A 12,539-nucleotide genomic window follows, 5' to 3' on the forward strand; every position below is an offset into this window, starting at 1 on the left:
GCTCTACAGTCACAAGTGCGCAAGCGTACGGCAAAAAAAATGATTGTTTAAATCTTCATTAATTGTTTAAATAATTAACTAAAAAAATCTCATATTATAGTCAAAAAATTTGTTAGAAAATTTTCTACAAGCTGTCAAGCCAAATTAGCTCATTGAATGATTTCTTTGTGGTTATTTTTATTTTATAAACTACTCACTCTGATATTTTTTATAAACAATCGCTAATTATAAAAAAACTAATTTTTGAAAAAATTTCGAGTATTGCTCTGGTTGTAGATTTTTTGACGAGGAATCCATTAAAACTAAAATAAAACCTCTTAATTAATTTTTAAAAAAGTTATGTCTGTTCCAAAAAAATGTCGTTTCAGTTTTTCTGAAATAAACAAATGAATTCGATTTTAAAAAATATAAACTTTTTTTAATTATCTTTATTTCATTGTTTACTGTTATCTGTGAAATTTTCGCATCCATGATTTTTTCTTAGTTTTCTTAAGGTACAACCAGGGCAAAATGAGAGACATCTGGCGGATGTTTGCTAAAAACATTATATATTCATGAGTGCGAAAAGGACGAAAGATTAGAAAGAGAATACTGTTTCTCACTTCCACTCAAGTATTTAGACAAAGACAAAAATTTATTATCCTCTATTAATTAAAATTAAATATTAAAATCTATACTAAATTTGGGTGATGATTTTTCGTCTTTTTTTCTAGTTTTATCCTTTAGTTTTTGGTATATATGGCATTATTTTTTCAAGTATTTCGATGGGGTATTATGAAAAGCTGAACATCATTTTCCATAAGAGCCTATGTTTAACCTCAAAAAAAAGGACCATCTTTAACAGTTAATTAATCAAAAAAACATCTTATAACAAAAAAACTGATTAAAGAAAAAGGTGTATCGTTATTTCAATTATCTACTCTATAAAATTCGTGAAATCGTCATTATTTTTAATTTTCCCTGGTTGTACCTTAATATTTCGCTTCGAAGATTTTTTTACATTTTGTTACATTTTTCTTTCGTCATTTGTAAACTCAATAATTACCCGAAAATTTTAATTTTATCAGAGGCTCTAGAGCTCATCGAGATCTTTTATTTGAGCCTAATACGAATAATCTAGCTTAATTATTATGGAAGCTATGAGCGGTATTCATAAAACATATAGTGAAAACAAAACTATGGTGGGACGCTTCGCGTCTATCCCACCTCCGTAATAATGGTCAAATTGCATTGAATAATTTGATAATCGCATTGAATAACACCATCAGCACTGATAATACAATTTTGAACAAAAAAAAGGTTGGCATTCACATAATAGTTTTTTTTTTGAAACGATTAATAGAAAGTCAAGGGTTGAATGCCCGAAGGGCGCGATCTACACGTCATTTTCTGATTTTCCTTTAACATCACATGTTAATCAACATGACAATAAGTAAAATTATCTATTGAAATAGAACTTTATAGACATTAATGATTTAAGTGAAAGATAAAAAACTGTCACTCATTAAGAATTAAAATTAATGAAATTGATAGAAAATATTTGCACTGAATACCGGAATATCCATTATATTTCTTTTCGTTTATTTATTTTTATATATATGTACAGATAAATAAAAAAGGCCATTGATACAATAACGGACTTAAAGTATGTAAATACATATCTAATTATTATATTAAAAAACATACGACAAAAAGTAACTATGTATTCCCAAACATAAGACATCGACATTCAGGTTAAATAAAAGCAACCGCGCAAGCGGGCGCCCAGTCTCGTATATAAAAAAATACAGTGTCTCACGATTTCCATTTTGCTTGCAGCACCCGTATTCAGAGGATGTTCTCATTAGGGCGTTTTTTTTCCGATGGTGGCGCTTGTGAAGCTTTTCTATGTAAAATCTATATAAAAAGTTCACAAGCGCCGCCATCGGAAAAAAAAGCCCTAATGAGAACATCCTCTGAATACGGGTGCTGGAATAGTGTTGGTGCCTATCTGTTTACACACACACTACGATTTTTGAGGCAAAAGCGTAACAAAATTTTTTAAAGAAGGGCCACAAAATAAACGTAGTGGTATACGAGTCCTCCAAGCCTAAATAATAGTACGACTATGTCCCTTGTGCGCAACCTTAAGCTGGCACAACATCGCATAGAAAATAAAAAAAATTAATTAAAAAAAGGTTAATGAAAAAAAAAAAAATTATTTATATACGTAGAATAAAAACACATAAATAACACATAATTCTGAGCCTAATTTCATGTCGATCGGTTGATTATTAAAAAAGTTGTACTGACTTAAATTCAAGGTTGATTCCCAGTCGCATCACCGAACCAATATTTATGCCACGAAGGGCCCGTATATCGAGGGTGCGTTCCGTAGGGGGACCGCGGTCCTTTTTGGCCATAATCAGAGTGGATCCATAAAAATCAAAAATCTCCCTAGGAATCCCTAAAAAATAACCAGTCTCATGTATACTTTTTTTTACACCTTTCTATGTATGTATTGTTAATGTTGTGGATTTGGTGCTTACTGAATTTTGTACTGAATAAAATTATTAAAACAATAAATTTGTTAATAACAGTTAACAAAATGAAAAGAAAAATTTCACTTCAAACACATTATCTATTGACTGATGTCGGTAGTAATTGTTGTTTTTGTTGAAAATGAACAGCAACATCATCCAGTTTAAGATCTTGAAAGATAACAAAAATATAAGTGCTGTCCTAACCTTACATTTGAGTTATGATAGGTTTTGAAGCATTAACTTTGAAAAGAAATACAATTTACAGGCTAAATAATTTAGATAACAACAATATACACCGACTATTTTAATTGACAATTTTTTTTTTGATGCCAAATTATTTTTTTCTTTATAATTCGTTAATCATATTTTTCGGTGTTTACGTTTGCTTATGTTTGTTTACGTTTTCTAATACATAGCAGTGCTGACACTACAACGAAATTAAATTCACCATGATAAACCACGCCTATTTTTGGTAGACCGCGGTCCTCTACGGAACGCACCCCAATAACGCTATTTTTTATTCCCGTGTCCTAAAATTTTTTGTGGCGCCACTGATGAAGTTTATGTTCTTTAGTAGTATGTGTGTCGTGGCTACACACTAGCGAGCAAAGATTACATCGTACACTGAAGTCCTGCTTGTGTTCATGTCTGTCTGCTGCGCTTCTCACGAAATTCATACCGGTATCATTAGAGTGGGTATAAGCAGAGTGGAGCCATAGATGATTTTTACCTCGGAAGTGACGGAACCCCCTTATACCCACTCCATACGGTGAGCTCGGAAGTGACGAAAACCTCTTATACCCACTCCATACGGCGAGCACAAAATGTCGGACTAATGGGACCTCGGTGGCTTCACTCTGCTTATACCCACTCTAGGTATCATACATTAAGAGCGCCTCTACATTTCACTTTTTAAACTATTTTACTGACGCCATTTTGCCTATCCGGCAGCGTTGCCAACCATACAATTATGATGGTATCGATACCACGATTTAAGGATCCGATACAATGTACAATCATGTCACACGATGGTACCATAATATTGATAAAATACTCAATGGTACCATTATTTTATTTTTTTATAATTAGGATTTTTTCCTTTAAAAATCTACTATGAAATATGGACCCCTTAATCGATTTCAGTCGACAGGCATAGAACCTAGGGGTATAGCACTATGTGTATTTCGGTAGAGGCTTATTTTTTGTAACCAGTGTACCGTACATCAACGCAGAAGACTAATTTTCGTCGTAAAAAGAGACAGAGAATGAGACAGCCAGACAGATAAAACGCGACGATATATGCTTCCTGCAGGACCGTTTTTTTTTCTTTAACTATTTTACCTACATTTCATTTAATTGCATTTTTTGAATTTATATAAATTAATTGAATTTCCTATTCTCGTAATCATTTATTAAAACAAACAAAAAGCTATGGCAAAAATGTCTAATAAAAAGAAGTTGTTTACCTGTTAATTTATAAAGAATTATTTTAGCCAGAGAAATTAACACGTAGGCAACATCCTTTCCTTAGCTAATATTTTTTCCATATCTTTTTATTTGTTTAAAACATAAGACTTGAAAAAAATTAGTTTCAACAAGATATTTTATACATTAATAATGTATAAGTATATTATATTTATCGTATATTTATAATTAACTACATAACTAAAAAATATAAATATATATATATTATAGATGATATAAATAATAGTATAATAATCTTCTGTTTAAAAATAAAGAATTTAAAAAATGATTTTATTTTATTTTGATACAAAAAGAATTTTTGATATTCTTAACATAATACTATATATTGTTATTAAAAAAATGATAAATGTTGATAAAATATTTTTTTTTTGAAAAAAAAAAAATTCGAATAGATTTTGGCTGTTAAATATAACTTGAGTTAAGCAAAAAAGAAATCTTTATAACCGGTACAATTATTTGACTCCAATAGATACCATAATACCTTAATACCTTGGATACCATAAGTTTTCCCTGTAGATACCAGGATAGCTATTCTCGACATAATTATCCCCTGTACCGGGGATAACATGAAAACGCTCGAAAGCGATATAGTCGTTTGATGGAAACCATTGAAAAAGATACAAATAAAGCCATAAATTAAGGTGAATTTCCACAAAATAGTTATCCCTGTCGCCGGGGATAACTGAAGGGATAATTATGTCGAGAATAGCTATCCAGGCTACCAACGCCATGGGTTGGTAACGCTGCTATCCACCATTATACACATATTTGGCGCCCAAAAACAATATGTCAACATCCAATGTAATCTCAAGAATTTATTAATATTTATTAATAAATCAACTAACGAAAATGATTGTGTGTATTTTATTCGAATAATCTCAAAATTACAATAAAAAAATGAGATAATCGACATGTATATGTATTACATGTATCATATTCAATACATGTGTGCATGTGTGCGTGGTTCGTGGGTCGACAACAGCGCTGAAACGGCATTTTTATGAAGCCTGCCCCTGTGTAAAAGTTTACGACGTTTTTGGTCCCATCCAGCCTATCCTAAAGTGGGTATAAGCAGAGTGACGCCAACAGCGGGTTCAGGTCCGCCATGTCGTGCTTTTTGTATAGAGTTGGTATAGGCACAGTGACGTCATTTCTGGGCACCTTTTTGCCTTTGGCGTCACTCTGCTGATTAAATTTGAAATTAATTGAAATAAATATAAAGCTATGGGAAAAATATTAGCTAAGGAAAGGATGTTGCCTGCATATTTATTTCTTTGGCAAAATTAATTTCGTATAAATTAACATGTGACAACTTCCTTTCCTTAGCTACCATTTTTCCTATAGCTTTTCATTAATTTAATCAAATAAAAAGCTATGGGAAAAATATTAGCTAAGGAAAGGATGTTGTCTGCTTGTTTATTTCTTTGGCAAAATTAATTTCGTATAAATTAACATTTGGCAACTTTCTTTCCTCAGCTACCATTTTTTCAATAGCTTTTTGTTTATTTAAATAAATAAAAAGTTATGGGAAAAATGGTAGCTGAGGATAGGAAGTTGTTTGTGGCCACATTCTTTTCTTAGACCTTTTTTCTATAGCTTATTATCTATTTAAATTAATCAATTACCTGAATATATTTATTACAATTATTAACCGAAAATTCAATTCAGCGGGTAAGGAAGAAACGCGACAGATAACGTAGAAGTATACCGATTTACCATCTAAATACAATATGGCGGGCCATACCTATACTCACTAGACTCAGTCTAGGGTCCCTTGTGGCGAATAAACCCACATAAAAATACACGTAGTGCTATACCCCTGGGTATTGCAATACCTATAAGAACTCAAGTATATTGATCATTGTCCTAAATAGTATATATATACATCGATGTGAACCCCAGTCGTCCAATTCACAGGGCAAAATAAATTTTACACTTTAGGGCTTTTTTTTCCGATGGCGGCGCTTGAAAAACTTCGTGTCAAACCTTTATGCTTTAGTGATTCAAATAATGTCCAACTAACATCATGTACTAAAAAAAAATAACTATTAATATTTTTTTATCAAGACAACTTTAATATAAGTTAAAATTCAATGTTTATTCTTACTCACGTTACTTTTATTTTGGTGGATTTTACTCAAATAATCTATCAAAACATCACCAAACAAAGTTGGTACTGCATTTGGTTTTAATTTTTTTTGAGCCTCCTGACGATGTTGTTCATATTGAGATTCATCATAATGGATTTTCATAAATATATCTGTAAATATCAATATTTTTTAACTAGTAAACTAATAATTTTGATCTGAAAAAAGAAAATTATGTGAAGAAATAAACTTACCTCACATAACCTTGAGCTTGGTTTTATTTGGCTTACACCAGCACCAGTAGATCATTTTCGACGACGATCTGAATCTCTGGGGAAAGCAACCGATCGCACAACATTGACGTACAATATTTATCCAATAAATAAATGAATTTTCAATTGGAAATTTTTTTGACATGCCATACACTGTTTGTTTACATTATGTGGTAAACATTAGTAGTGGAGAATAGCACCAAACATGGCTGACCGCGCATGCGCACTGAGTCATGCGACGACCTGATCCCAGCCGTCTATTAATCTACAGACCTTGATGAATTACATTCAGCATAGAGGTTTGACAAGAAGTTTTTCAAGTGCCGCCATCGGAAAAAAAGCCCTAAAGTGTAAAATTTATTTTGCCCTGCACCCGTATTCAGAGGATGTTCTCGTTATATATACCCGTATACGGAAGCCCGGTCCGGCCATTCCAAAATATTATACATGGTGCAGGAAGCGGGGTAAGGGGCAGTAACTTTAAGGTGGGTTTACAAAAAAGCATCTTTAATATTTTCATGTAAACACAAAATATAACCTGATGTTATTGTTTATTAAATGTCACCTATATTTCTATTATTTTTTTTAAAATAGACAAAATTAATTGATTGAATAGATAAAAATGAATAAACTAAAATCTAGAGGTCACAGGAGCTTTAATATCAACAAAATTAAGTAAGATGTACAATATAAAATAATATAGGTACTCAAAGTTTTTATTATAAATAAATAATGACTTGCTGATATTTTATTTACTTATTTTATGTTTTTTTTTTCTCTTCAGAACAATCACGATAAAACCTTAGATATTTTTGCTAATTGATTATTATAAAAGAAGAAATTGGTAATATATTATTTCTAGTTGAACAAATGGTAATTGAATAATTTTTTTACATTCATAAAAAAACCCTATTATTTATGAAAACAATTTTTGTTTATTTTATTACAGTGTATGTTGTGGAGTTGGTATTTGGCTGATGATACATAGTTTGATATTATTGGAGAAGTTAATTTAGTCGTTGCAACAAATCATTTTAAAATTTCAGCATTTACAGTTGTTACTTTGTTGATAAGTTCATGGATAATAACTGGTCTCATAATCTAGAGGTCATAAAAATTAAGTAAGCAATATAAAAATAATATTCAAGTGTTTATCATAAATAAATAATAACTTGCTGATATTTTATTTACTTGTTTTCATGTTGTTTTTTTTCTCTTCAAAACAATCACGATGAAATCTTAGTTATTTTTGCTGGTTAATTATTAAAAGAAGAAACTGGTAGTACATTATTTCTAGTTGAAATAATAGTAATTAAATAATCATTTTACATTAATAGAAATAACCCCATAATTCATCAAACCAATTTTTGTTTATTTTATTAATTAAAGTAACAACTCTGTAATGAAAAAAAAAACAAAAATAAATAAACGATACGTATTTATTTGAATTATATAATAAATAATAAAGTTAATATTTACTGTGTATGTCCTTGAAAAACAGATAAAGAATGTAATGTATCTAATTCTTCTTTTGGTTCCTTCCACTCTTCACTTAATCTATTCAAATATCTTTTTTCTTTTTTTTTCAACTAGAAAAAAATTCAATAAACAATAAATAATTATTCATAAATAAAATCTATAAATATATTCTTACCTCAATATAAAAAATTTCTTGGTGACGTTCTTTCCATGCTTCGAGTTCATCAATAATTTTGTAAGTCAACCTGTCATCAAGAATTGATGCTCTAAAATTATCTTCTACAAAAAAAAAAAACCAAATAAATACTGTTTATTGTAATTATTTGATTATTTTATTTCTTTTGTTACCCCAAGTTTGTAGATCTGTCTTTTTGTAAGGTCCAAGATCAACAAGCTTCATCGTCATCCAAACACCTCCAATTACATCACAACTATTACATGACAAATTACTATCATCCTGACACTGCAACTGTACCATGAATGCAATTAAAAACAATACGAATAAAATAAAAAAAAAATACAAATATGTATTTTCAATAAATTACCTCTTTATAATAAAACAATATCTCAACATCAAGAACACCCATACAAATTTTATCAGATGACAATACGAAATATAATTTACATTCAATGTCTTTCAATTTCAACTGACTGTCAATGGTAACTGGAATTTTTGAATGTGTTGTTGACATCTTCTCAGCTTTTGAATGATAAAATTTAATAAAACAAATAATACATTTAAATTTCATTTATATTTAACAATTAAACATTGTCAATTAAAAAAATTATCCAGACTATTCTGTCTGACTGATATAATCCTGATTTTGATTTAAGACTATTTATGGTATTTTTAAACAATAACAATGATAAATATCTGGATTTGAACTACTTTTTTTACTACACTGGTGTACCAGGCTACATAATTATGTGAGCTTAATGTTATAAATTATTGAACAATTTATAAATTATATTAGATATTATTATTTACCAATTTCTTCTTTTAATAATCAATCAGCAAAAATATCCAAGGTTTCATCGTGATTGTTCTGGAGAAGAAAAAAAAACAGTAAATAAAATATCAGCAAGTCATTATTTATATATGATAAACATTGAATAATGAATATTATTTTATATTGCCCTACATAATTCTGTTGACCTCTAGATTTTTGTTTATTTATTTTAATTAATTTAATAAATAAATTTTATCTATATTTTATTAAATAATAACAAGAATATGAGGTTAGTTGTACTGACATATAAACAATACCCATGGAGGTAATAGGAATATAGGTGACATTTAATAAACAATAACATCAGGTTATATTTTGTGTTTACATGAAAATATTAAAGATGCTTTTTTGTAAACCTGCCTTAAAGTTACTGCCCCTTACCCCGCTTCCTGCACCATGTATAATATTTTGGAATGGCCGGACCGGGCTTCCGTACCCGTATTCACAGGGCAAATTTTATACAATTTAGGGCTTTTTTTTGCAACTGATGGCGCTTGTAAAAATTTTTTTTATATAGATTTTACATACAAAAGCTTCACAAGCGCCGTGAGTGGTGAAAAAAAGCCCTAAATTGTAATGCCCTGGGGTCTGTTTGTAATGGCAATTCGGCAGCGATAGGGTTAGTAGGGATAAGTTAACACCGAACTATAACCCCGTCCGTTCGTAATGGCCGGAGTTAGTGTTTACTTAACCCTGGCATATAAACGAATTCGGATCATTTTATCCTGTACAATTTTATCATGTTTACAACTTTTTGATATTGTTCAAACGAATTCTATTTTTCTAGCAATTGCTTAAGATTTTACAATAATAAATCTTGTTTATATTATTGAGAAAAATAAGACACCGATTCGGATTTGTTTATATGCCAGGGTTAAGTGAACACTAACTCCATCCATTATACGAACGGACAGCGTTATAGTTCGGTGTTAACTTATCCCTACTAACCCTAACCCTGCCGAATTGCCATTACGAACGGACCCCTGTGAAATGTGAATTGGACTGCTGCACTCGTATTCAGAGGATAATCTCATTAAGGCGTTTTTTCCGATGGTGGCGTTTGTGGAGCTTTTCTATGTAAAATCTATATAAAAAAAATTTCTTCAAGCGCCATCAGCGGAAAAAAAAAGCCCTAATGAGAACAATTTTGCCCCGGGGATACGGGTGCAGACCTCCCAAGTCATATAGCGGTGTCTCCAGTAGGGTTGTTAATTTACCGTAGTTTTATTTTTTTAGCATTTTTAACCGGATTTTTTACCGGTAAAAAATCATTTTTAACTAAAAAAGGCGGAGCTTACTAGAGCCAATCACCGTTTGCGCGGGTGATTTCAAATAGTTTATTTCATCTTTAATGTGAATATATTGATAAATAATGGTTAAATTATTAATTTATGATCAAATTTATTAATTAATTAATTTAATATTATTCATTGTTCAATAAATAATTGATTATTAATCTATTATTAAATAAATTATATTTTTATTATTAATTCTATTATTATTAAACTAATTAATAAATGGTTATTCTTCGTATTATAATAATTAATGAGTCCATTCAATTCAATTATTATTGCAAAAGAATTTTATATATAATATTTATCAATCAAGAGTTCATGAAAATAATAATAATAAATAATTTTTTTTTTTATAATGCGGGTTGTGAGTCCACTTGTAAAGCGGTGTCTCCACGCTATAGAAATGCTTGCGGATCACTATTCGGTGTTGCCAAGCGTACATTTGAATATAGTAGACGTCATATATAATGCTCGATTAGATGAATTTTTTCATACTTTAATTATTAATTATAAAAAAACTAAGCTCTAAACCTTTTTAATTTTTATTCCATATGCACCCATTAACTCCATTTAATAAAAAAAGAGGGTCCTTACAACTATCATACACTTTATGTAGTATCATACGTATGATACAGATGATTGTATGATACCCCGAAAATCGTCGAATTACCCCTCACTGACTGCAGCACCGGTATTCAAAGGATGTTCTCATTAGGGCGTTTTTTTCCGATGGTGGCGTTTGTGGAGCTTTTCTATGTGAAATCTATATATAAAAAAAATTTTGTCAAGCGCCATCAGCGGAAAAAAAAAGCCCTAATAAGAACAATTTTGCTTCGTGAATACGGGTGCAGGATAGGTATTCTTGATATAATTATCCCGTCTACGTAGGATAACATGGAAACGTTCGAGAGCGATCTAGTCGTTTGATGGAAACCATTGAAAAAGATACAAATAAAGCCATAAATTAATGTGAATTTCTACAAAATAGTTATCCCAGTCACTCTTGCGGATAATTATGTCGAGAATAGCTATTCAGAAGGGGTCAACAGTAGTCCAATTCACAGGGCATTACAATTTACGGCTTTTTACCTCCACTGGCGGCGCTTGTGAAGCTTTTGTATCTAAACCTATAAAAGAAAAATTTTACAAACGCTATCAGCTATCAGGGGGTTAGAATTACATCGATATTGATGACGGAAAAAAAATTTCGACGTAGCTTTGAGTAGTTTCGGAGACATGAATTTTTTTAGTATAAACATTTAGTGTTTCACCCCCTCGAACACGACCTCGGGGGTTGAAATGCTTGGCTCAGCTGCTTCTTAGACCTTTTTTTTATTTCCTTTGCTGTACTCCTTGCTTCTATTCTTCTTTTATGACTTTTATCTTACTATTTATTTATCGAGTGCACGGGGCCCCTGAACTGCCCAATGTGTCCCTCGATTTCAAGCGTTTGGACGCTTGCTTGAACGCCAGCTTCAGCGTCATATTTTCTTCATTAAATAAAAGACAATCCCAAGGAAAAGCAGTAGCTGAGGGAAAGATATATAGCTAAGGAATTACAGTTGCCAAAAAAATTATGTTTTAAGCAACATTAATTTCTTAGCCACATCCTTTCCCTAGCTACTGCTTTTTCTTAGACATTCTGATTTTTTTAAAATAAAATAACATGTATTTTTTTTATTAAGTAAATGAAAATCCCAAGGAAAAGCAGTAGCTGAGGGAAAGGTGTATAGCTAAGGAATTACAGTTGCCAAAAACATTATGTTTTAAGCAAAATTAATTTCTTAGCCACATCCTTTCCTTAGCTACTGCTTTTCCTTAGACATTTCGATTTTTTAAAAATAAAATAACATGTATTTTCTTTATTGAATAAATTGAAATCCCAAGGAAAAGCAGTAGCTAAGGAAAAGATGTAGCTAAGAAATTACAGTTGCCAAACAAATTATGCTTCAAGCTGCATTAATACCCTAGCTATAATCACGCTAAAAGAACGCTATCTTTAGGATTCTATCAATGGACAGGTGTTATACCGTTATGATACTAGTATTCCATACCGGTACAGTATACCGGTAATTTATAGGTAAATTTCTTCTCTTTTATACTCTGCAACATATTGGTAATATGTAGTGGTATTTTACCGGTAATATAGCTTTACTACTTCCTAGTATATTGTACCAGTATTGTCCTAGTATTATACTAGTAATAAAATCCACTGCCATTTTGTGATATTCTGTACCAGTAAAATACCGGTATATAGCTGATACAAATTCCTAGTGGTACGCATTTTCTGTGAGAGCGTTTTTTCAATAGAAGTGAAAACGTGCCGATGCTTCCTACGATAGTGTGTTAAAGTGTTAAATTGCTGTCAACTTTAACCCTAATTATCTCG

At 30.8% G+C, this 12,539-nt stretch overlaps 1 protein-coding gene and 2 long non-coding RNA genes across 6 annotated transcripts; 1 reads left to right on the forward strand and 2 right to left on the reverse strand.

Moving 5' to 3' along the window:
* Positions 1-5,409: 5,409 nt before the first annotated feature.
* LOC122851947 lies at positions 5,410-6,792 on the reverse strand. Its single transcript, XR_006373765.1, has 3 exons — positions 6,349-6,792; positions 6,119-6,267; positions 5,410-6,038 (listed from the first exon to the last, which is right to left on the reverse strand). It is a non-coding gene; the product is annotated as an uncharacterized LOC122851947 (long non-coding RNA).
* Positions 6,793-6,804: 12 nt separating this feature from the next.
* On the forward strand, positions 6,805-7,432 carry LOC122851946. 2 transcript variants are annotated; one of them, XR_006373764.1, is made up of 4 exons: positions 6,805-6,851; positions 6,983-7,069; positions 7,151-7,239; positions 7,316-7,432. It is a non-coding gene; the product is annotated as an uncharacterized LOC122851946 (long non-coding RNA). The 2 variants fall into 2 exon arrangements; XR_006373763.1 differs by lacking the exon at positions 6,805-6,851 and having other exon boundaries at positions 6,899-7,069.
* On the reverse strand, positions 7,352-9,825 carry LOC122851943. Of its 3 annotated transcripts, none has more exons than XM_044151481.1 (8): positions 9,216-9,825; positions 8,834-8,891; positions 8,391-8,545; positions 8,194-8,314; positions 8,021-8,124; positions 7,846-7,955; positions 7,558-7,763; positions 7,352-7,467 (listed from the first exon to the last, which is right to left on the reverse strand). In XM_044151481.1, exons 3-7 carry the CDS (start codon positions 8,535-8,537, stop codon positions 7,697-7,699), a joined length of 549 nt encoding a protein of 182 aa, XP_044007416.1. In that variant the 5' UTR covers positions 8,538-8,545; positions 8,834-8,891; positions 9,216-9,825; the 3' UTR covers positions 7,352-7,467; positions 7,558-7,696. The 3 variants fall into 3 exon arrangements, with proteins under 3 accessions (XP_044007416.1, XP_044007415.1, XP_044007414.1); XM_044151480.1 differs by lacking the exon at positions 9,216-9,825 and adding an exon at positions 8,988-9,109; XM_044151479.1 differs by lacking the exon at positions 9,216-9,825 and adding an exon at positions 8,988-9,109 and having other exon boundaries at positions 8,391-8,891.
* Positions 9,826-12,539: the final 2,714 nt, after the last annotated feature.

The sequence above is a fragment of the Aphidius gifuensis genome, linkage group LG3 (genome assembly GCF_014905175.1).
Source record: "Aphidius gifuensis isolate YNYX2018 linkage group LG3, ASM1490517v1, whole genome shotgun sequence".
NCBI lineage: Eukaryota > Metazoa > Arthropoda > Insecta > Hymenoptera > Braconidae > Aphidius > Aphidius gifuensis.